At 37.6% G+C, this 24,773-nt stretch overlaps 2 protein-coding genes across 4 annotated transcripts; both read left to right on the top strand.

The window, feature by feature from the left end:
- The first annotated feature begins 3,603 nt into the window (after window positions 1-3,603).
- LOC141697742 (uncharacterized) lies at window positions 3,604-6,678 on the top strand. Of its 2 annotated transcripts, none has more exons than XM_074502264.1 (6): window positions 3,604-4,046; window positions 4,737-5,320; window positions 5,404-5,593; window positions 5,697-5,761; window positions 5,845-6,055; window positions 6,139-6,342. In XM_074502264.1, exons 1-6 carry the CDS (start codon window positions 3,942-3,944, stop codon window positions 6,208-6,210), a joined length of 1,227 nt encoding a protein of 408 aa, XP_074358365.1. In that variant the 5' UTR covers window positions 3,604-3,941; the 3' UTR covers window positions 6,211-6,342. The 2 variants fall into 2 exon arrangements, with proteins under 2 accessions (XP_074358365.1, XP_074358364.1); XM_074502263.1 differs by having other exon boundaries at window positions 3,610-4,046; window positions 6,165-6,678.
- Window positions 6,679-12,812: 6,134 nt separating this feature from the next.
- On the top strand, window positions 12,813-17,343 carry LOC141697597 (phosphoinositide phospholipase C 4-like). 2 transcript variants are annotated; one of them, XM_074502057.1, is made up of 9 exons: window positions 12,816-13,231; window positions 14,458-14,660; window positions 14,921-15,056; window positions 15,186-15,425; window positions 15,524-15,753; window positions 15,890-16,007; window positions 16,202-16,354; window positions 16,429-16,515; window positions 17,043-17,343. In XM_074502057.1, the coding sequence occupies exons 1-9, from the start codon at window positions 12,917-12,919 to the stop codon at window positions 17,337-17,339; spliced, it is 1,779 nt and encodes a 592-aa protein (XP_074358158.1). In that variant the 5' UTR covers window positions 12,816-12,916; the 3' UTR covers window positions 17,340-17,343. The 2 variants fall into 2 exon arrangements, with proteins under 2 accessions (XP_074358159.1, XP_074358158.1); XM_074502058.1 differs by lacking the exon at window positions 16,429-16,515 and having other exon boundaries at window positions 12,813-13,231.
- The last annotated feature ends 7,430 nt before the right edge of the window (window positions 17,344-24,773 follow it).

The following is a 24,773-nucleotide window of genomic DNA, read 5'->3' as shown; positions in this document are numbered from 1 at the left end:
GTTTGATTCCTAAGATTAAAACTCCGTTGACAATGGCAGACCTTAGGCCAATATCTTTATGTAATGTCTTGGTGCGTATCTTATCTAAGGTAATGACAAACAGACTTAAGTCGAGCTTGAAGTTGATCATTTCTGATAAGCAAAGTGCATTTCTGGAAGGGAGGTTATTAACTGATAATGCATTAGTTGCTTATGAAATTAATCATTATATGAGAAGACGAATGCAAGGAATCAATGGGATGGTAGGATTGAAGATCGACATATCTAAGGCGTATGATCGTTTAGAATGGGGGTTTGTTCAGAATATGATGCAAAGATTTGGGTTTCACGAAGTCTGGATTGATAGGGTGTTGAAGTTCATCTGTTCAGTTTCGTATTCTTTTCTGCACAATGGAGAAGTGTTTGGGAATGTGGTGCCTCAAAGGGGCTTACGCCAGGGTGACCCAATATCACCCTATATTTATATAATGTGTGCTGAAGGTTTAAGTGCTATAATGCGAAGAAATGAGGAAGCTGGTTTACTTCATGGATGTACTGTTGCGAGAGGAGCACCTACTATATCGCATTTACTGTTTGCTGATGACTGCTATTTCTTTTTTAAGGCGAAGGCGGCAGAAGCAAGAGTAATGAAGAATATATTGGAGCGGTATGAAAGTATTTCAGGTCAGGTTGTGAACTTTAACAAGTCATTGGTTACATTTTCCCCTAACACGTCTGAGGATAACAGAAGGGAGGTGTGTAATCTGTTGGGGGTAAGGGAAGCTAGTACTCCTGGTAGATATTTGGGTGTACCAATGCATATAGGTAGGAATAAGGTGTCTGATTTTGGCTTTTTAATTGAACGAGTTGAGCAAACACTGCAGGGGTGGAGTAATCACTCATTGTCGAAAGCTGGAAAACTCACGTTGCTTAAGACTGCAGCTCAAACTATTCCAAATTTCTGGATGGGATTGATGTTAATTCTGAATGTAGTATGTGAGAGAATAGAGAAGAGTATGAATTCGTTTTGGTGGGGAAATGGGGGTCGAAGTACTGGAATTAAGTGGATGTCTTGGGAGAGATTGTGTGCAGTTAAGGAGGAGGGAGGGTTAGGGTTTAGACAGTTGAGGGAATTCAATGTGGCTATGTTAGCCAAGCAAGCCTGGCGATTGATAAATGGGAGTAATATGTTGGTGACTAGATTGATGCAAGCGAGATATTATCCAAATTCTGATTTTCTGAATGCTACATTGGGGAAAAATCCGAGTTATATTTGGCGTAGTATACTTGAAGCCCAAGATCTTATGAAGCAAGGATGTCGTAAGTGGATTGGAAATGGGGAGGACACTCGAATCTGGAAAGTGCCGTGGTTGCCGGATATTCAAAATGGCTACTTGACAACAATGATGCATGAAGAGTTAGAGCACGCAACAATACAAACTTTGATGAATGATAATAAAACAGGGTGGGACGAAAATATTTTACATGTTGTATGTAATGAGCGTGATAGAAAGCTTATACAACAAATTCCAGTTCCTACTCGAAGTAGAGCAGACTCATGGTACTGGATGCTTGAGGATAAAGGTGAGTATTCGGTGAAAAGTGGGTATAGACAGTTGAGGGGTGAATTTGAGTGTGTGGATAAGGTGTTTTGGAAAAAGCTATGGGGAATGCAGCTCCCAGGTAAGGTTCTTAATATGTTGTGGCGTGCAGCTCGGAATGTCTTACCCACAGCAGTTGCTTTAAAGCGAAAACAAGTGAATGTAGAGGAGAAGTGTTCGTGGTGTCAACAGTATAAGGAGAATGGTCTGCATGTGTTGTTTGAATGTAGCTTTGCAAGGGAAGTATGGTTTACAGTAGGGATGCAGGATAATGTGGTGACACAAGAGAATGATTCAGTCATCGATGTGCTAAAACGAGTATTCAGAGTTCTTGATAACGATAAGTGTAGAATGGTTGGCTTGTTGTGCTGGGGGTTATGGAGTAGGAGGAATAAGTGGGTTTGGGAGAGGATCAATATGTCGGTTTTTGGTGTCAGATCAGTGGCTTTGAATATGCTTACGGAATGGAATAAAGCTCGAGAGGAGAAGAGTAAGTATCAGGCTAGTGTGCAGCAAGGTCGTCGACAGTGGTGTAAGCCTCCAGCTGGGTGGATTAAAATCAATATTGATGCAGCATGTAGACAGGGAGGTGAGTATGTGGGAGTAGGTTGTGTGGTACGTGATGAAGATGGAGGCTTTCTTCGAGCTAGAACAAGTATAGTCCGTGGTCGATCGTATGCCAGGGAAGCTGAAGCTTTGAGCTTAAAGGAGGCCTTATCTTGGGTTAAGACGTGGAGAACGAATAGGTGTATATTTGAGTCGGATTCTAAGCTGCTGGTTGATGCGTTTCGAATGAACCAAGGAAGATCTTTTTTTCATACGCTGGTAGAAGATTGTAAGGAATTATTGAAACACTTTGTGGAAGTGTTATTTGTTTTTGTTCACCGATCTGCGAATAGTGTAGCCCATTCATTAGCACAGGCTGCTTATTCTATGTCAGGTCCTAACGAGTGGTATTATACTGCTCCTGATTTCATTTTATGTAATCTTGCCCTGGAGGCGGTTTAATTAATGCAAGTACGACAGTTTCAAAAAAAAAAAAATTGAACCACATTCTAACTTATGCGGAACACGAATTGAAATAAATTAGTCGTTATAAATTATACTATTAAATTATGTCGTTAAACTTGTAGAGAATTGACTTGACGAGAGTGTAATACATAAATATTATTAAATTATGTTGTCATAAGTAATCAAACCTAGGTAAAATTAACAAAGTTAAACTAAATATTCATTTTTTAAAAAAAAAATCAAATAAAGTTCTCTAATTATTGAAAAAATTAATAATAATATTTAAGTAAAAAAATTACAAAATATATTAAAAAATATATATAAGTCTATTACATACATATTACAAAATCATATATAATTTTAAAAAATTATGCACATTATTTAAATTATAAATATTAATATGTTTATTATAAATAAATATATTTATTTCATGCATGGAAGAGTAGAAAACAAACCTGACACTGAATATATGATGTACTTTCGTGTTCTATAATAAATTATAGGGCATGTTTGTCTTCCGGCTTATAAGCTACTTTTGGCTTATAAATTCGTAAGTACTTATCTCGGACTGTTTGTCGATCCAACTTATAAGTTGAATGTAGAATTTATAAGTTGATAAGTTGAATGTTGGTAACGACAACTTTTTCTGAACTTATTTTGATTTTTCACTTTTTTAATAATTTTAAATTTTAAATATAAAATGTTAAGTTAATTTAAAAGTCATGAATTAAGATAATCATATTTAAAAATTATTTATTTTAGTTTATTTAAGTTAAAAAAAATTAAATTATAAATAAAATTAACCAAACACTTAAATAATTTAAAAATATTAATCTATTTATCACTTTTAAACCAGTTATTAATTTTAAATTATAAATTACTTATTTTAAAATTTCCCAACCGGCCCATAAACTTGTCATTTTCGCATTTTCTAGCGGTGGCGAAATGATCGGTCTATGATTACAGGTGTTGTGCCGACTACCAAACAGTTTTTTATGTACTGAGACAACAAGGACTCTCATACAATTACAATCACTACAAAACTTTTTACCTGAAACAATAATAAACGAAATTACAAAAAAAAAAATGGAATGGGCATGCGCGAAGAGAGGAAGTGGTTTGGTAGGAGAACAGTAAATAAGTGGTTAGTTGTCCATCCACGTGCAGTAGAAGAAGAAGGTGAAGGTGAGTTGAGTGAGTAAAACAAAAAGGAGAGAGTCAAGAGGAAGAATTTGAGTAGTAAGTGTGTACGTAACACTAGTAGTAGTAATTCACGCACACTGCCGCCACCACCACAAAGTATGCTGAACCAGAGATCATCGTCATCATCAAACTACTACTATTATTATCATGGGTTTGCTTTCTAAATCCAAAACCAGATCTCTCCTTTTTTACCCTCGTTATGTTTACCCTCTTGCTGCCTTCATCTCTCTCTCACTCTTCCTCCTTTTTCAGGTCTCTCTCTCCCCCTGCCTCTGTGTTTCTTTATACATATATACTCATGATCATGTCTTTTTGTTTTGAGTTTTGTAGTCGTGCCTAACATAGGCTGTAGTCTCGACTAAACGTAAAATGTAGTATATATAGATCATCTTCTGTTTTTAAAATCCTGATAAATATTTCTGAATCCTGGTTCTGCTAGTGATTGCAGGAACACAACATAACTTAGAAAAAAGATGTGGCTATATGCACAAGTTAAATGTGGTAATAGATTTTTTTTTAATTATTATACTATATGCAGTCTCCTGTTGCGAACAGCAGTTTTCAGAACTCTGCCGACAAATAATCATATATGAAACAGAAAGAAATTATAATTGTGTATGGTTTTTTGTTGAATTCTGTTTTGTGTCTGTACTCCGATTAGTTATTGGTGACCTCCATTGATATATTAGTTAAAATCTTATGTTTGTGACCAAGTTCTTGCCCCCTGTGTGAGGTCTACGGTTTGTTTAATATGAAATCCTTACAACAAAAGCAACAGAACCTTAAATTTTGTGGAATTTATATTGTAGTAGTAGAATTCATGGTATTTGTAGTTTAAAATTTGTTAAGTTTGTAGTTCAAAATGGTTTGTAGTACAACATGATTTTATGTATATGAGTTGTAACCAGTATTAACTGAGAACTATGGCAATTGATAAACCAGGTGCATAGTTATGTATCTCGGACCAAGACGATTGCAGGTCACAACCTAGAGCCAACACCGTGGCAAATATTTCCTGACAAAGAAAAAAGCAATTTCGAAACTGGATACACAAAAGCCTCCAAGGTGATACAATGTTCTTATTTCAAATGTGGAAGCGGCAACAGATTTCCAATTCAGAGCAAACTGTCCATGTCAAGTAACCATGCTGAGAAGTGCCCTGATTTCTATAGATGGATACATCATGACCTGGAGCCATGGCACAAAACACGAATTTCAATGGCTCATTTGATGGCAGCTAAAAATACTGCTGCTGCATTTCGTGTTGTGATAATTGACGGAAGACTCTATGTTGATTCCTACTATGGATGCGTTCAAAGCCGGTCCCTTTTCACTGTTTGGGGTTTTGTGCAGCTCCTGAGGAGGTATCCTGGGCACGTTCCGGATGTGGATTTGATGTTTGATTGTATGGACAAGCCTGTTATCAATCGGACTGAGCATGCATTATGGCCTTTCCCTCTGTTTCGCTATTGCACTTCAGCTGAACACTATGATATCCCGTTTCCTGATTGGTCTTTCTGGGGCTGGTGCGAATATTAAATAAAATCCTCTTTACTTAATTAGAATTGATCTTCACTTTGTGTGTCTGATGTTATTGATTTTCTTACAGGGAAGAGGTAAATATATCACCCTGGGACGAAGAATTCAAAAGCATTAAACGAGGTGCAAATTCTAAAAGTTGGAAAAAGAAGATTCCTCATGCCTACTGGAAGGGTAATCCTGACGTTGTTTCTCCTATTCGTCTAGCATTGCTGGAATGTAATGACACAGAGCTCTGGGGGGCGAGAATTGTGCGACAGGTTTACACTGCAGGCTTTGTGACCAAGTTTTTTAAACAAAAAATATTTTTATGTTACATATGGTTTTATCATTCTTTGACCTTTAATTTATGCTGAATAATAGAATTGGACTGAAGAAAAAAAACATGGATTTGCCAAGTCTAAACTATCGAACCAATGCAAAAATCGGTAAGAAAATACGGAGGCGATTGAATAATGTATAGTTCTAATGGGACTGTGTAATTTTTAATCTTTATGTGTAAGTTTTGCAGGTATAAGATCTATGCAGAAGGTTACGCTTGGTCCGTAAGCCTAAAATATATTCTATCCTGTGGTTCTGTTCCTCTACTTATACATCCTGAATATGAAGATTTCTTTAGTCGTGGCCTTTTTCCGAAGAAGAACTACTGGCCTATATCTCCTTCAAATTTATGCCCTTCGATAAAGTTTGCAGTTGAATGGGGTAACAGACATATTCGTCAGGTATTATTATCAATTACTTTGGTATGGTGCCTTTTAAGCTTTGTGACGTGTTAGTATATGTTCAGTAGTTAAAATGCTTTTAGGAAGTTTTGTTGATTTTTTTGCATAGGCGGAAGCAATGGGAAAAGCAGCACAGGATCTCATGGAAAGTATAAGCATGGATGGGGTATATGATTATATGTTTCATCTAATCAGCGAGTACTCGAAACTACTGGATTTTAAGCCTGTTCGACCTCCAACAGCTCTAGAAGTATGTTATGATTCTCTTCTTTGTTACGCTGACGAGAAAAAGAGAAGTTTCTTAGAAAGATCAACTGCATTTCCATCTCTAAATCCTCCATGCGCACTACCACCTCGGGACAATAATGTTATCCGAAGTTGGATGGAAAAGAAGAGTAAAATTATTCAGGAGACTGAAGTCATTCCCCCTAAACCTGATGAACAACAGCCAACTAGAAGAATCGTTTAGAATTATATAAGTATTTTGATGTATATATGCTTTGAGCTGGTCATGTATTTGCCAATACTTTTCCGTTAAAGATTTTTCATGTTTTATTCGGATCAAGGGGAAAGTGACTTCTATATGTTGAACGAATCAATTACAAACTTTTATCTAATACTATCATATGACAAAAAAGTCGCTAAAACGAAAAAGCCTGCAGAACAAAACTTGTCCAACCAAAAATTCTGCAGAACAAAAAACGCTACTACAAAACAAGTGCAGAGCTTTTAGGTTCTGTAGTTCTCTGATAAATATAGCACTACGTCTTCTGATGCAACATACCTTTTGCTTTTTACTATTTCTCATTCAGACCATTCTTCTCGGTTGATATGCTTTTTCTGGGTAAATTTTTCTTTTTAATGTGATAACATTATTAAAATTATATTTTAAAAAAGTGACGAATATTCAAATCGTTTTTATTTGTTATAATACCTCCATTATGATCATTTAATTAATAGCAACTACTGAAAATGAAAGAAGAAATAGTGATGTCTTCATTATCGGATCAACAGAGCACACAAATGTTGAAAAAGTTGCTTCTGAAATGGCCTACATGTTAATTGCTCGATGTTATGGATAAAAAACTAAGGTTATTATTTGCTGTATTTATTACTAAGATTCGGGAGCTCAAGACCTTTAATGGCTGCTCTCGTGTTTCGTAGCTCAACTCTGCCTTTACGAGATGCCTACGTATCTCTGTGAATTAGAGAATCAAGCCAAAAAACGTAGTTCTGATTTGTGGGGTGAGGCCCCTTATATAGATGTTGGGAGTCCTTGAATTGGACTTGGTATAGAAGACTTGGTGGGCAAGTCTCATAATTAGAATGGACTTTGGAGTCCTAGATAGTAGAAAACTGATTCATTATCCTTTTAGGTGGCCTTGAGGCTAATCTATAAGGATTTATATCCTTATCGGGACTCTTCTCAATAGCTGATTTTTCCCTTATTAATTAATTACGAAATTAATTAATAATCAGGGCTTTTGGGCCTTCTTTATTCCATCAGGCCTGATCTGATCCATCAGGTTTAACCTTTCTAGTCTGAATATCATATATCTTTTTATTGGGCCTAGCAGCCCACACCTTGCAGTATTTAATTATACTATCATAATTTATTTATCCCTATCATTTGCCCCTCAACTTTTGGGAAACATTGATTAGGTTTCGCAGAAGTTAAGTCTGTTTATTCCCTTACAGAGTTTCGTTTTCGCGTAAAGTGTGGAGCGACCTACACATTTACAATGAATTTTCCTTTTATTCAGGAATTATCTTAATTTCCAGGAATTTTTCCCTTATTTCCGGGATTTTTCCCTAATTTCCAGGATTTTCCCTAATTTTCTGGATTTTTCCCTAATTTTCTGGGATTTTTCCTTAATTTCTGGATTTTTCCCTCATTTTCTGGGATTTTTCCTATAATTTCTGGATTTTCCCCTAATTTTCCGGGATTTATCCTTAATTTTCTGGATTTTTCCCTAATTTCTGGGATTTATCCCTATTTTTCTGGATTTCTCCCCAATTTCTGGGATTTATCCCTATTTTTCTGGATTTCTCCCCAATTTCTGGGATTTATCCCTATTTTTCTGGATTTTTCCCTAATTTCTGGGATTTATCCTTATTTTTCTGGATTTTTCCCTTAATTTCTGGGATTTATCCTTATTTTTCTGGCTTAAAATCGATCAGGATGTATACAAAATCGATCAGGATTCCTGACCGATTTCGATCAGGATCCTGATCGAATTAGCTCAGGAACTTACATTCTGGTCGACAGGATTCCTGATCGATTTCGATCAGGATTCTGATCGAATTGGCCTTCAAAGTGACACCCTAGTCGACTGATACATGGGTTTAATCGACCAGGATTCCTGATCGATTTCGATCAGGATTCTGATCGAATTAAGTGGCTTTCTACCATTCTGATCGAATAGAATATCGATCAAGACTCTCTTCTGTGTCGATCAGGACTCTGATCGATCTTAGGGGATTTCTTCCCTCCTGTTCGAATGAGATATCGATCAGGATCCTTTTTTGCGTCGATCAGGACTCTGATCGAACTTAGGGGATTTCTTCCCTCCTGTTCGAATGAGATATCGATCAGGACTCTCTTCTGCGTCGATCAGGACTCTGATCGAACCAATTTAAAATTCGATTTTCGACCCTTCATTTTCCATAGGAGCTTCATGAAACTCAGCATCTCATGTCCAGCAGTAGCATCAATCAAAGTATCAATTCTAGGCAGCGGAAAACAGTCTTTGGGGCATGCATCATTTAGATCAGTGAAGTCTATACACATCCTCCACTTTCCATTAGCCTTCTTCACCATTACAGGGTTTGCTAACCACTCCGGAAATTGAATCTCCTCAATGAAACCAGCCTCTATGAGCTTTTCTACTTCCTGTTTTATAGGCTCTTGTCTTTCCGGGGCAAAATTTCTTTTCTTTTGTTTCACTGTCTTCCGGCTTGGATCCACGTTCAACTTATGAGTAATCAGCCCCGAGTCTATGCCTGGCATATCAGCTGCTGACCAAGCAAACACATCACTATTTTCTTGCAAAATTTTTATCAACTTCCCTCTAAGGGGCTCTTCCAATGTGGCTCCAATGAAAGTCATCCTTTCAGGATTCTCGGGGTTTAAAGGAACCGAAACCAATTCTTCTGCCGGCCTTCCTCTATTCTCGTCATTTTCTCGAACATCCATATCTTCAATAGGAAGAACCTGCCCCCCGACTCCATCTGCCCTCAAAGCTAGCCATTTTTTGATCTCCTCTCTCTTCTCCAATCCCGTTTCGGGTGGGAAACTTCGTGACTGAATGGTAGGAAGAGGGGACTGCCTTGAAGGCATGTATCCATGTTCTCCCCATGATAGCATTATAAGTTGAACTAGCCTTTACCACCACGAAATCCAGCATCTGCGTTGCTTGCCTTGGTTCCGTACCTATGGTGGTCGGCAATTTGATTATCCCTTCCACAGGACATTCTACTCCAGCAAATCCATATATCGGCATGTCGGTTGGTGTCAACTGGGAGTCGTTATACCCCATTCTTAGAAAGGTGTCGTGGAGCAAGATATCCACAGAAGCACCATTATCCACAAGGACCCTCTTAACCGGGCTATTTCCTATTATCGGTGTTATGACCAGCGGGTCGTCATGGGGAAACTTCACACCCTCTAGGTCAGAATCATCAAAAGCCAATGCTACTTCTGTCCTGGCCCTCTTCGGGGCTTCTCCAACAATATGCATAACCTCCCTAGTATATGCCTTTCTGGAATTTTTGGACAATCCAGCAGCAGTTGGACCTCCAAAGATTGTGTTTATCACAGTCCCTCGAGGGCGTCGCGGTCCTCCAAAAATTGCATTTATAACCGGCCCTCTAGGTTGGGGATTCCGCCCCTGATCGTCTTGGTCCCTCCTACGATCTTCAAAGTTCTTCCTTCCATTATTATTTATGTCCCCTCCATCTCCAATATACTTGTTCAATCTTCCTTTTCGAATCAAAAACTCAATTTCATCTTTCAATTGCCTACACTCATCGGTGTCATGGCCAACATCTTTGTGAAACCTGCAATACTTGCCCTTATCTAGCTTGGCGGGATCAGCCTTCAAGGGCTTAGGCCAGCGAATATCTCTGTCTTTCTCAATCTCCATGAAAATCTGACTTCTAGGAGCATTCAACTTAGCGTATTCAGTGAACTTTTGCCCAGGTCCTCCCCTCTTGGGGGTTGAATCAGGGTTTTGTTCGGTCCTAGGATATTTGTCTTTTGCAATATATTCTAAATCAGTTTTCCGCTTCTTGCCTCCAGTGGGCTCATTACTTACTATGGTCTTCCTCATACTTTCTTCAACCTTGATATACTTCCCTGCCCTCTCTTGGAGCTGCAACATGCTTTCAGGGGGACGTTTGGCCAAGGACATCTTAAAAAACTCGTCCCTAGTTCCTTGTTGCAGTGCTATCATGGCTACCTTATCATCAAGGTCCGAGACTTTTAAAGCCTCCTTTGTGAAACGATTCAGGTAATCTCTCAAGGATTCCTTAGCTCCCTGCACAAGACTCATAAGAGATGCTGAACTTTTCTCATGGACTCTTCCACTGATGAATTGCTTAATAAAAGCCTGACTTAATTCTCTGAACGATCCAATAGAATTTGGGGGCAAGCGACTGTACCATCTTTGAGCCATACCCGACAGGGTTTGAGGGAAGGCCCGACACTTAATAGCGTCATTCACGGGTTGCAGCAACAGTGTATTAGAGAATGTCCTGACATGGTTAGCGGGGTCTCCGGTGCCATCATAGGTTTTGATAGTGGGCATCTTGAATTTCCTTGAGATATGGGCATTCATTATTGCTTCTGTGAAGGGTGGAGTTGGATCATCAGGGTCTCCAAGGGGAAGGAGATTGCTTAGATCAGTTCTTGGAAAGACAACCCTTCTTCGTACCGGACCATCCAGGTCTATGACAGGAGGAGGATTTCTCCCCCTAGGAGGCATCTGGGGTCTGGTGGCCTGGTGAGCTTCCAAGTCACGCCTCAGCCTTTGGATCTCAGCCTCATGAGCCCTTATCCTTTCCTGCACTTCCTGGGGATTCGCCCCTTGGGTGCTTCGAGGGCGTTGCCTTCCATCGGCCATCGGCTCCTTGCCTGGACGTCTCCTTCTTGGGGCCACTTCATCATCCGAAGATTCGGAATCTCTCTCAGTGTAAGGACCAGAAAATTCCCGATCCTCGGGGATATGGGCCAAACCTCGTATATAAGGGGGTGATTGCCCTCGTGCTTCACTTCGCCCAGCATATCCACTTTCTCCAACCTCGGGGTAAAGGGGCATCCCATAAGGGGGGTTAGTGGTAACAACAGTTGAATATTCATACCCGACGGGTCGAGAATTCACAGGTATATGTACTTGTTGAACTTGAGGATTCGTACCTTGAATAGTCGGGGGAGTCATCCCTTGTGGCTGAGATTGAGTTGCCCTTATCTGGGTTTCCGCTTGAGTAGATGCATAAGTTGAATGGGGAGGAACCTCCACGGTTGATGAAATCACCTGGGTTGTCTCTGATGGTGTTCCTTCCTCTAGAGCTCCAATTGTTCTTCGTGTTCTCGCCATGGTTGTTGTTGCGATTCCCACAGACGGCGCCAAATGTTATGGATAAAAAACTAAGGTTATTATTTGCTGTATTTATTACTAAGATTCGGGAGCTCAAGGCCTTTAATGGCTGCTCTCGTGTTTCGTAGCTCAACTCTGCCTTTACGAGATGCCTACGTATCTCTGTGAATTAGAGAATCAAGCCAAAAAACGTAGGTCTGATTTGTGGGGTGAGGCCCCTTATATAGATGTTGGGAGTCCTTGAATTGGACTTGGTATAGGAGACTTGGTGGGCAAGTCTCATAATTAGAATGGATTTTGGAGTCCTAGATAGTAGGAAACTGATTCCTTATCCTTTTAGGTGGCCTTGAGGCTAATCTATAAGGATTTATATCCTTATCGGGACTCTTCTCAATAGCTGATTTTTCCCTTATTAATTAATTACGAAATTAATTAATAATCAGGGCTTTTGGGCCTTCTTTATTCCATCAGGCCTGATCTGGTCCATCAGGTTTAACCTTTCTGGTCTGAGTATCATATATCTTTTTATTGGGCCTAGCAGCCCACACCTTGCAGTATTTAATTATACTATCATAATTTATTTATCTCTATCACTCGAATTTAATCATCGAAAATTAGATATTGCCTCTTCCGATTTGTATCGAGTCAAAATTTGATAGTTTCAATTGTTTTAGGTACTAATATTTGAACGAGAGAGATCGATTTTATTTATTAATTTATTTTGTTCTAATGATATTTCGAATAATATTGAGTTGAAGTTTGATAGTTTCAGTTTCTGTACGGATTAATATTTGGATGAGTGATCGAACTAATTTATTTATTTGTTTAGTTACTTTGGTTTAATGATTTCATAATATTTTTTTGCATTTTTTGGGTTCATAAATTCTTACAACTATATCTAATTCAAGCCAAATTGATCTAATCACAAATTTGTAAAACTAAATTTAAAATTTAAAATCAATTTTCTAATTTGATTCGATTCGACTATGGAGGATTATGCGTTACTATTTTGTCACTATTTTTAACCTGCATTTCAGTTTCCTCAAGTTGGCATTGTACTGTTGAAGTTGTAGGATCATTACAGAACACTTCATTACTCCCTTCTTTAATAACTCAACTACTAAGTTCCCTCTATTGCGACGTTTTACAATACCAATTCTTTAATATCCCAACTACTAGGTAGTCCATTTTATCCGCTTACACAAATTGTCTATGTACTTATATACCTGAGAAAGATATGATCCATTGCTTGACATAGCTAGAAATGGGGAGCTATAGTGTGTGCATTTTCTTCACAAGAAGGTTTCGTGTAACGGAAGCTGCACCACCACCAGACGTGATTGAAACTTTCAAGAAATATTCAGAAGGTGGATCACACTTGACTCCGGAACAGCTCCGGAGATTCTTGGTAGACATGCAAGATGATTTCGGAGCTCCGATATTTGATGCGGAGAGTATTGTGCAGCAAGTGGTGCATAGAAGGCATCATATAACTAAGTTTACCAGACATTCTCTTAATCTTGATGATTTTTATCATTACCTTTTTTCTACTGATCTCAATCCCCCCATGTCATCTCAGGTATGGTACATATTTTGAATAATTGATTGAATGATGCATAGTATAGTAACAATAATACTGCATTAGCCTAGAGTAGAGCATATACACCGATAAACAACAGTTAAGGATTTGACGGAGTTTACTAATACAACAATTCTATATTAACATATTGGTCCATCAATTTGATTAACCACTCTATCAAAAATTAATGGAATCAGTGATTAGGGTATCAATTTGATTGAGGGACCAACAATTACCAGCTGCATAGTCATCAATTTGTTGATTAGTTAAAAAGATCAACTATTATTGTTGGAGTAGAATCTTATTATTTTCACTCAACCATGAATAATTCTGTTCACTTTATTGTATTAAAGTAGGAGAAACTTGCAACGCCAATGCCAGAGCTAGAAAAAGGACAAAAAGAGAAGATAGGAGAGAAATTTTCAAAATATGCTTACCAAGTTTTCTTTAAGTTAATTAGGAGATATGCTCTAGCACTTCTTTCTCAGTAAATTTCAACGTATTCTTCTTTATCAAAAAACTTATATCCTTTTTTTTAGGATAAACTCGGGAGCACATTAAAGAACTCTGGAGCACAGTGTTAAAGAGTCATAAAAAAGGGGTGCCAACTGGCACATATTATGACTTTTTTGTTAAATATCTTTTTAAGTTGTAACTTTTGAGTTCTTTACATTCCAGAAGTGTCATCTTCTTTTGTTAGGCGCAGATGTGCTAAAACATAAGTTAACTAAAATTTACATGTATATTAATGAATATTTAAAGAGTGCCTTTTGAGATGAGTAAGCAAAATTTGTAATTAAAGAATAATTAGCATGTTTCTAATTTCATGATTGGAAACAGGACAAGCATAACTGGTTTCTTAAATTAAATTTAAGACATGCCTATTAGTGTGATTTCCTGCTTAACTATTGAAGTAGGAAATTTTAAGATTAGCCAACAAAGTGCTGGTGCACTGGATGAGTTTTTGAACCAGTTCATGAGTTCGACTCCTTGCGTGTCGTGTATAGTCAATTAACAAAAAAAAATATTAATCAACAGTGCTAATATATCAGATTATAAATCTGTTTGGGGGCAGAGCTTGCTGTCAGCTAATCATATAACTCTATTACTAATTTTTATTTCAATATGATATCTCTTGATCTGTATTCTGTATTACGAACTTTATAGGTAACAAGAACACCTGTTCTGTTCTAGATTAGCTAACAAGAACACATGTTCTTTTCTAGGTTAATCAAGACATGACAGAACCTCTGTCACATTATTTCATATACACCGGACATAATTCGTACTTGACAGGAAATCAGCTCAACAGTGCTTCCTGTGATGTCCCAATCATAAAGGCACTAAAAAGAGGTGTAAGAGTTATAGAACTTGATATATGGCCAGACTCAAGCTCAAGAAGGAGTGCTATATGTGTCAAACACGGATGGTATGCGAGTTAGATTAATACTTTCTTCTGAATTTGTACATTCGATTTTCTTTTACTTACAAGTGCGGGGCCAGAATTACGAATGTGTAGAACTAATAAGCCATTTACAGCCTAAGCACTCTAAAAATGCTTCTTAGGAAGTATTACACAAATATGGGTTGTTTATCTGAAAATGAAAATTGGCTAGCTAGATTTCCTCATTTTCTGTCTATTCTTGATGTGTGGACGCTTTTGTTTATATTCTGTTTTACTGACTTTAGGACCCTCACAACTCCAGTGGAATTTTTGACCTGTTTAAGATCAATCAAAGAGCATGCCTTTGCTACCTCACCTTACCCTGTCGTAATAACTCTAGAAGACCACCTTACACCAGATCTTCAGGCTAAAGCAGCTCAGGTAAGTGGAGATTTGTGTACATGTGTAATGAATTTTCTATTTGTTTCATCTTTTTCACAAGGTTCTGTGATATTCTAAACCTAAAAGGTCGGTAATAATATCTTTTGTTTTCGAATTTTTACATGGCAGATGCTCACTGAGACATTTGGAGACGTGCTATATTGCTCTGATTTAGATGATATAAAAAAGTTGCCATCGCCAGAAAAATTGAAACATCGGGTAATTATATCAACTAAACCTCCAAAGGAGTATGTTAAAGATAAAACTGAGAACATCCAAAATAACCTGTCAAGTAGAAAGGACTATGAAGTCAGTCCATGGGATGATGAGCCAATATATGATACAGATGATCAGGAAGATAACGATAAGGTGCATGTGACTGGCATAAAAACTGTCCTAACTCTTCATATAATCTAATTAATCAATTCCAACTTTCTTAATGACATATATGATTTTCTGCCTAATAGAGCTTTGACATCGACATCCACAGTCAGAGTGCTGCAAATTTTGATGAGCCTCCTGACCAAAAGATCAATGTGTCACCCGATTACAAGGGTCTTATTGCCATATATGCTGGGAAACCAAAAGGAGGTCTAAATGAAGCTTTAAAAGTTGAAGCTAATAAAGTTAGACGTCTTAGTTTGAGTGAACAAGGACTTGAGAAGGCAGCTAAATCTCATGGAGTGGATGTTGTAAGGTACTTCTTGATGAAATAATTTGCAACATATTACAGTTCAGGTTTTCATTACCACAGTTATTATTAAATATAGCATTTGCTTCTGGTTTGCATTTTACAGACTTTAACCGATGGCATATTCTTATTTGATAACTAGGTTCACTCAAAAGAACATCTTAAGAATATACCCTAAAGGTATTCGGTTTAACTCGTCAAATTACAATCCATTAATAGGTTGGATGCATGGAGCTCAGATGGTTGCATTTAATATGCAGGTATTTTTCTGTTCTTGTTTTAAATGTAGTTCCATATTCACGATTTTGCTTTGAGAAATCAATGTATCATCCCAAAGGTGCATAACTAAATAGACAAAATTAGTTTCGGTACTGCTGCAGTGCTTTTGGTTCAATTTTAGTCCTTGTTCATAATAATTGATCGTACTGTTCCATTAAATGGAAATAAATTGCAGGGATATGGTAAATATCTCTGGTTGATGCATGGGATGTTCAGAGCCAATGGAGGGTGCGGCTATGTAAAAAAGCCTGAATTCTTACTGAAGTCTAATTCAGATGATCGTGTATTTGATCCCAAAGTAAACCTTCCTGTGAAGAAAACTATGAAGGTAGCATGCAAATTCTTCAACACCGGTCATTTCTTTTGAACAACCAGTAAACACTTTTCAATGTAACATAACAGGTGAAAGTATATATTGGTGACGGTTGGCATTTGGATTTTAAGAAAACTCACTTTGATTCATATTCCCCACCAGATTTTTACACTAAGGTAATTCATGACTTTCTTTCAAGCATGGCTGCAGAAATTCCCCAGAACATTATGGTACCGCGGAATACTCATATTCTTCAATTGAAAAGTTTTGCTTTGAGCATCGAAGACTTCCAGTCAAAACCATTTCTTAGACTACAAAATTTAAATCTGCCAAAGTTAAAAAGTTCTTTGCTTTGAGCATTATAGATTTCCGGTCAAAGCCATTTCCTAGACTACAAAATTTTAATCTGCCCATGGATATATTGGAAGTGTTCATCTATAAATTTATGAATTTGGGTATAGATCCCTTGCCTCAAATATCTAGAAAAGTTTATAGGAATAAATAAACTATACTACTACTGTGTAATTTTTTTCAAATTGTCAGAAACAGCATTTGCGTCGATTTATGACATCAAACTAAATATATCCCCAAGATTTCTTGTTCGGAGAATTGCTTCAAAAATATTATCATGATATGCTAATCAATATTGTCAGGTATTGCTTAGTGATATATGTTGATGCTTACTTCATTATTCCTTGAACAGGTTAGTATAGTTGGAGTGCCTGCAGACATAAGAAAACACAAAACGGTAATTAAGTACGACAGCTGGACTCCGTGTTGGAATGAAGAATTTGAGTTTCCAATGTCTGCTCCAGAACTGGCTATACTTTGCATTGAAGTACGTGATGCAGATAATGGGCCGGAAACAGATGATTTTGGTGGTCAGAATTGTATTCCTGTTTTCCAAATAAGGCCAGGAATCAGGGCTGTGTCTCTCTATGACCGCAAAGGAGTGAAATATACTTCAGTGAAATTGCTTATGCGGTTTGAGTTTGTCTAAAAAGTTACATTTGCCAACCAATTTAGTATTTATTTTGTTAGCTGATACATTTAAGTATAGCAGGATGAGAGAATCAAAATCAAGATCTCTTCTTGTACTGGGAGCAGCTCTGCCGAACAGTTTTACCACACTGCTATAGTAAGGTGTAGACTAAATTGTAAAGTTGTGTGTATAGTTGTAATTTTCCAGTTCATCTAGGGTTTTTAGTAATCTCGTCTCCAGTCGAGGCTGTGGAGCTCGTCTAGGTTTTTTAGCAAATTTGTCTATATTCCAAAATTTGAGCAAGTTTCTACCTAGTAATTTGGTGTAGGCTGGGTTCCATGCTGGTAGCATTCTTTCCTAATGTACGAAAGATCCAGAAATGATGTTTACCAGCCATGGAAAGGGGAGATCATGGATTGAACAGTTGTAAAACAGGAAAAGAGTGTCAGAGCATGTTTATTGTATATTGTAATAAGGTCATTCTGGTTGTAATTTAAGCACAGAGCTGCACATAGAGGTGGCCAATCGTGCGGGTTCGAACCGCACATTCGGGACCGGCTCATACGGAAATCGTAAAATATTCAGCCCGATTCGGGCCGGTTCAAACCCGCACAACCCGCCGAAATAAGCGAACCGAATACGAATTTAATTTTAAAAAACCGGAACCGGCACTAACCCGCACGACCCGCACAGGCGAAGCCCGCGTGAGCCGCACGAACTGTGCAACCCGCACAGCCCGCACGGCCCGCACGGGTGTGCGTCACGCGCCGTTCTCCAACGGTCCTCCTCCTCCTCCTCCAACGGTACTCCTCCTCCAACGGTCGTCTGCACTCAACTCAGTCTCCAACGGTCCTAAAATCTCAGTCTCAGCTTATAAATATGTACATACAACAACAATCAAAATTCACCATCTCAATTTCTGTCTCTCTCATCTCAAGTCTCAATTTCTTCTCCGACTTCAGAGCTTCAACAACAATTTAATTCACAGCAATTCAATTCACAAATCAACTAACTCAGAAAAATGGAACAAGGCAGAGGGAGTATTTCTTCTCAAGGTTCAACTCCGGCGACTTCGATGCTACCGCCTCGACCCGGATCCACGTTTAATACCGAAGAAGGTATTTCATTTTCCTGTTTATTTTTGTGTGTTTTTGGTTTTTATATATATTGTTGATTGTTTTTATTCGATTTTTGTAAATTAATTTTTATAAATTTCAGTTTACAAAGTTTATTCGATTTGTAATTTGACTTTAAATATTAAATTTTATTCGATTTGTAATTTGTAAATTCGTTAACTAATTTTATTCATTTTGTAAATTTCTGTAGGTGCTACGAGTTCGAGACAATCATCGCACGTTTGGACATATTTTTCGAAAGAAGTTGTGCCGGATAATCCGAATAGATTTAAAGTACATTGTTTGATTTGTGTACAAAATGGTAGACCACATCAACCATTTAGTTACGCTCGAGGTACCGGCACGGGAACACTAAACCGACATTTGGAGAATATTCACTCTATTACGAAGGCGAGTCACGAAAGCGGAGAAGCACGAAGAGGTCCACAACAATCGCAACTCGGTGGTTTTATGACATCAACGGGAGGTGGAGGTATGCCTTTTTCCTATAGTAGAGATAGAATGATAGAAAGTTTTGCTACTTTTGTTACACTAGACGAGTTACCATTTTCTCACGGTGAGAGTGATAATTTAGAATATATGATGAAAACTACGATAAATCCGGCATTTAGAAAAATTCCTAGAAACACACTAAAACGGCACACAATAACACAATATCATTGCGCTAGAGTACAATTAATTGAATTTTTTCGAGAATTTGATGGTATGGTTTCGTTAACTAGTGATTGTTGGAGTTCGAGTCAAGGTGAGCCTTATATATGTGTTACCGTTCATTGGATTGGTGTCGATTACATGTTACAAAAACGAATTATTGCATTTGATGTTATGGACGAATCACACACCGGCTATAATATTATGTCTAGAATTTTAGATACAATTAAGGAATTTAATTTGTTTAACAAGGTATTCACAATTTCCTTAGATAATGCTGCTAATAACAACAAATGTATTAATTATATTAGGACCGAAATTCCTTTAGTTTTAGATGGAGTATTTTTACACATTAGATGTTGTGCTCACATAGTTAACTTAACGGCTCAAGTAGGAATTCAACAAATAACTAATTTATTAGAACCTATTAGGAAGGTAATTAAGTATCTACGTTTGGCGGGTAAATATAGATCTAGGTACAAGAAATTGTGTAAAGAAAATGGACTAAGGCCGAAAAAATGGGGTATCGATTGTCCTACAAGATGGAGTTTGACATATAAATTACTTGTTGAAGCAATTAAATATAAACCCATTATTACCATCTTATATAACGACGATCCAATTCACCAATACGAAGGAGGAATTATTACCGAGGAAGATTGGGAATTAGCATCTACTGTACGTGACATACTTTATTGTTTTGCGCATGCTACTAAGGTTTTTTCTTATGTTTATGAACCAAATGTACACCATTGTATCATTGAATGTGTTAGCATTGTTACTACTTTAAAGGAATACGAAGAAAATGATAATTTTAGTGATATTATTAAGGATATGAAAATTAAATGGATCGAATACTTTACCGAATTTCCGTATATTTATGGTATTGCATGTCTTCTTGATCCCGGTGTTAGCAAGGAAGGTTTAGAAAATATGTTAGAACATTATTATGCAGTGTTAGGAGTTTCATATAATCATGTTTTATATGTAACTAATTGTTTAAATTTGTTGTTTCGTCTTATAGATATGTATGCTCCGAAAACTCAAAGTACTATACCACCGAAGAGCAGTAATACTTCTAGTAGGTTTAGTAGTACCATTTCATCTATACTAACCAAAAAACAAAAATGTAGAATTTCCGAGTCATCTACCGTACCTTCTTCTGCCACTAGTATGGTTCGCGAATTTTTTTCATATAGTTATGAGTTAAATGATGATTTTGATATACTAACATGGTGGAAGAATCATGAGTTACAATTTCCGGTTTTAGCAAAAATTGCAAAGGACATTTTAGTTGTACCGGCTTCTACAATTGCGTCCGAGTCCGCTTTTAGTGCAGGCAGAAGAGTGTTAGATGAGAAGCGATCCAGTCTTGCGCCAGACGTTGTAAAGATTTTAGTTTGCAAAAAAGATTGGGATCAAGCCGATAAAAGACAACAAGGAAGAAAAGAAGACTCCGACGATGACGACGAGCCATGGATGACAATGGATACTTCATCCGAATCGGGAACCTCAACTAACGAACAACTTTAGAACAAATATTTAATGTAATTTTTTTAAAAGTTTTATATTATTTGATTTGTAATTTTTTAATATTTGATGCGGTTTGTTCCGTTTTTTTAGAGAGGAGTCCTCTCACATCATTTGTAATTTTTTTAAATTAATAAAATTTATAAGAGGTACCGTCCTCTTTCTAACCAAAAATTTAAAATAATAAAATTAATTGATTTACAAAGAACTTGGTAGTTTTTTCAAATAAATATAGCTATGATGCATAAAAACAATAAAATAACAATGTGACAATTCTATCCACTTGACAAACACAACACATGGAACAGGCTGCTCAACCCGCCAACCCGCCTGTTCAACCTGCCAGCGAACCGCCCGCGAACCGCCCGCGAACCGCCCGCGAACCACCCGCGAACCGCCCGCGAATCGCCCGCGAACCGAGCCGAATACGGGTTACCGTATGTCAGCTCAACCCAGCCCGGCCCGATTCGCTCGCCTCCCAGTGCCGGTTAAGTGTTCAATTTTTCCGGTTCCAACCCGCTTCCAACCCGGCCCGGACCGCCCGACCCGCACGGTTGGCCACCTCTAGCTGCACATATTAGATCCTGCAAGTTTATTATATTGTTAAATATGTTGCTTCTTTTTCTTTTCTTTTCTTTTTGCTGTTTTGACAGGACTAAAATGTAAATTTCATAGTTAAAATACTCAAGCTTGAAACATTGTCAGCTTGATGTATGTTTAATACTTTTAAAAATGGTTAAAAGTTATATATCAGTTTAATCATTAAATTTAACGGAGTATCAATTAAATCACTAAAATTATAATAAATATCAAACAAATATCTCAAAATATGTGTTTGAGAATTAAAATTTATTTTATGCAGTTCTAAACATTTTTCTTAAATTCTATTACAACCGAATGAAAAGTTGTGAATTCATAGTATTTTAGATAATTTTGTGAGATTTTTAAAAATTTATCTACTAATTATTTTTGTTCAAATAAATAAAATGACTACAAAATTAAAAATAAATAGTAGATAAATTTTTAAAAATCTTAATATATTATATAAAATACTAGAATTTATAAATTTTCATTTGCTTGTAATAGGATTTCAAGAAAAATATATAAAACTCCGTAAAATAATTTTTAATTTTCGAACACATATTTTGAGGTATCTGTTTGATATTTATTATAACTTTAATGATTTAAATGATACGTTATTAAGTTTGATAATTAAACTGATATATACCATTTAGTTGAGTGATCCTTTAATATTTAACCCCTTTTAAAAACAGTTTATCTTACATTTTTGCCTTAAGCTTCTTCAGCTTGGCTTGAAGATCCAGCATTATTTTCTTTCTAATATTTGGCCTTAACCATTTGCTCCAGCCGGTCAACCAGGGACCTGGAAGTTTTGAGACCTGATAGTTCGCCTTGACCTGCAAAAATGACCCGGTGTAGAAACTTGATCGGTAAGAGAGGGAAATGGGAGGTTGGCCTTATGCTCCGAACCACTTTATACTTACGGTGAGTAAGGGAGGGAATATGGTGGTTTTCAGAGCCATGTGCCCAAGAAACGAGAGCTAAGAATCTAGCACAACAGAGGGATTGTGACGATGACTTAGCCGAATGGCAATAATAGGACAATGAAGTGTTGCTGGCTGATGAAGCTATGAAAAAAGTTCACAAGCAGAAAGTGTCGTCGGGCTTACCCTCTATGCTAAGAGAACTCTGCCGATCAGGCCATATGAGAGGGGTAACAGGAAAAATACCCATTTTTGGGTGAATTTGTTTTAAAATATATAGCTGAAAATACCGTTTTGGTTACACATTTTTTAATTATATAAGTGTAATATGTATTTCAGAAAATTGTTAGAGATACGCATTTTTCAAATATTTGGATATCTATTTGATAAATACGTACAAAATAAGATAATTAATTTGACAAATACGTATTTTAAATAATATATGAAATGAGAAATTTCGGCTAATTGTACCAAAAAAATATTATTTTTACAATTCTTTCTATGAGAGAGTACCATGGGGAACTCTGTACACGCTAGCATGCTGAATTTTAAACATTTCAGGGTAAAAAACCAAAATACCCACCATTTGGGGAGATTTGCCCAAAATACCCATCGACGGAAGAATCGCCCAAAATACCCATTAAATACGCATTACCATCATGCGTATTCTATTTTTTTAAAAAAATACAAAGAATACGCATGTGAGACATGCGTATTTTTTGTATTTTTTTTAAAAATAGAATACGCATCTGTAACATACGTATTCAGTGGGTATTTTGGGCAGTTTTCCCGCCGGTGGGTATTTTGGGCACTTGAAACTGGAAACTGGTGTATTTTGGGCATTTTTTCACCATTTTAACCTTTTTAATAACACCTTTATTTCTAATGGCTTCTCAATAATTAATAAAAAAAATATTTTAGAGCAAGTCCTATAGGCTAGATAATTGAGCTCTTTGAAATTGAAGGAATGGTAACAAAATTGACCTATTCACAACATATTTTCAAATAGCGACCCCATCTTTTTTAAGAATGACTATAACCACTAATTTATAATATACATGTGGACCACTATCTCATCTTTTCTCATATATATATATATGTATATATAAGCCTATAACCCGATACACGGGCTGATTATAACATTTATAATTTATTATTTTATTATTTTTGTTATGCCCAAAATTTGGTATAAACTTTGTTCGGGTCAAAACCGGGTCAATTGGTCAGAATTGGGATTTTGGTGCCTAAAATTAAGGAAAGATAAGGCATCTATTTTATCACAAAGGAAGAAGGCGCACCCTACAGATATGGGGAGGCGCGCCCTTATGCATACGAGAAGAGTAATGCTGACGCCTTACATAATCAAGGCGCACCCTCATTGGTGAAGGAGGCGCGCCCTATTGATATATGAAGAAAGTAATTCAACTGATTCTTAGAGCTATCCCCTAAGGTATTAGGGCACACCCTAAGTGAGAAACATAGCTGGGATGGGACTTCAACATGGTTACTTGTACGGGTTCTTTGGATGATTCAAGGAAGATGGAGAAATATTATTGCTAACATATTTGGTGCAGGTACTCTATTGAAGAACTCCTTCCTGTAGCATATCTACAGGAAAGGCGGTGTCCGTGGTCAGAGACCTCCAGGGGTATGCCTGGACTGAAGGCCTCCTCTTGTAGTCAATGAGTGTCCTTATTGGGGATGTGGGGTGAAATCTGGTGTGTGCTTTGGGAGCTCTGTCTCTGTAGTCAACGGGTGTCCTCGTTGGGAGACTTCGGAGTATCCTGCACTTTGCACCCAAAAGCTTGGGATCACTTGTCCTGTAATCTGGTAGGGGCTCCTTATCGGGGGGCAATGATGCGTCCAATATTTGGGGTGAACCACGGCTATACCTGCGTCCGCGGACTAGAGAAACAGCTGGTAGCGGAGGGTTATCCTTGGCCAGGGAGATGCCTTATCCGTGAAGTCTCGAAGCCGCGGACGAGCCTTGGGCCTTTGTGGTTGGGCCTCATCGGCGGACATTCCTAAAGCTAGTAGAAGATGGTTTCCAGTAGGTTTCCTACTGGGCCTCGGGATAAGAAATCTAAACCCGTTAGATTTCTTGTTCCCCAAGAACTGCGTGGGCTTGATCCCCTATAAATAGGGCTACGTAGACAAATTGTAAGGGGTGAGAAGCGAGAGCGCAAAGGAGCCACCACTAACCCTAAGCAATCTCAGCCCCCAATAACCACCACCAAACACTATTCATCTTTTCCGACGAATACTGTTCATCGGATCCACCAACTACTGTTCACGTTTCCGACGAAGAACCACCATCACAGATCTTGTTTCCGGCTACGAACCTCAAATTTTGTTGTTACCAAATTCCTCCGTCAATAAATTGGCGCTAGAAGGAGGGGCTAATCAAGATCAAAATCTCAGGAGGAAAAGATGTCTCATCACGATGAAGGTTCTTTGACACAAGAATTGAAGGATAGCCACGGAGGAGTTGCATACAACAGCCACGAAGGAGATCCGTGAATAACTGTTTTCGGCAGGGGGTCGAAGGAGATTTGAGTGTAATATCCGCGGCCACGAGGGAGATCCATGGATGATGATATCCAACCATGGAGGTTGAAGTTTGCAGCCAT

The sequence above is a fragment of the Apium graveolens genome, chromosome 11, assembly GCF_009905375.1.
Source record: "Apium graveolens cultivar Ventura chromosome 11, ASM990537v1, whole genome shotgun sequence".
Classification (NCBI taxonomy): domain Eukaryota; kingdom Viridiplantae; phylum Streptophyta; class Magnoliopsida; order Apiales; family Apiaceae; genus Apium; species Apium graveolens.
Note: the sequence above shows the minus strand (reverse complement) of the source record. Positions and strands in the feature narration are given on the sequence as shown.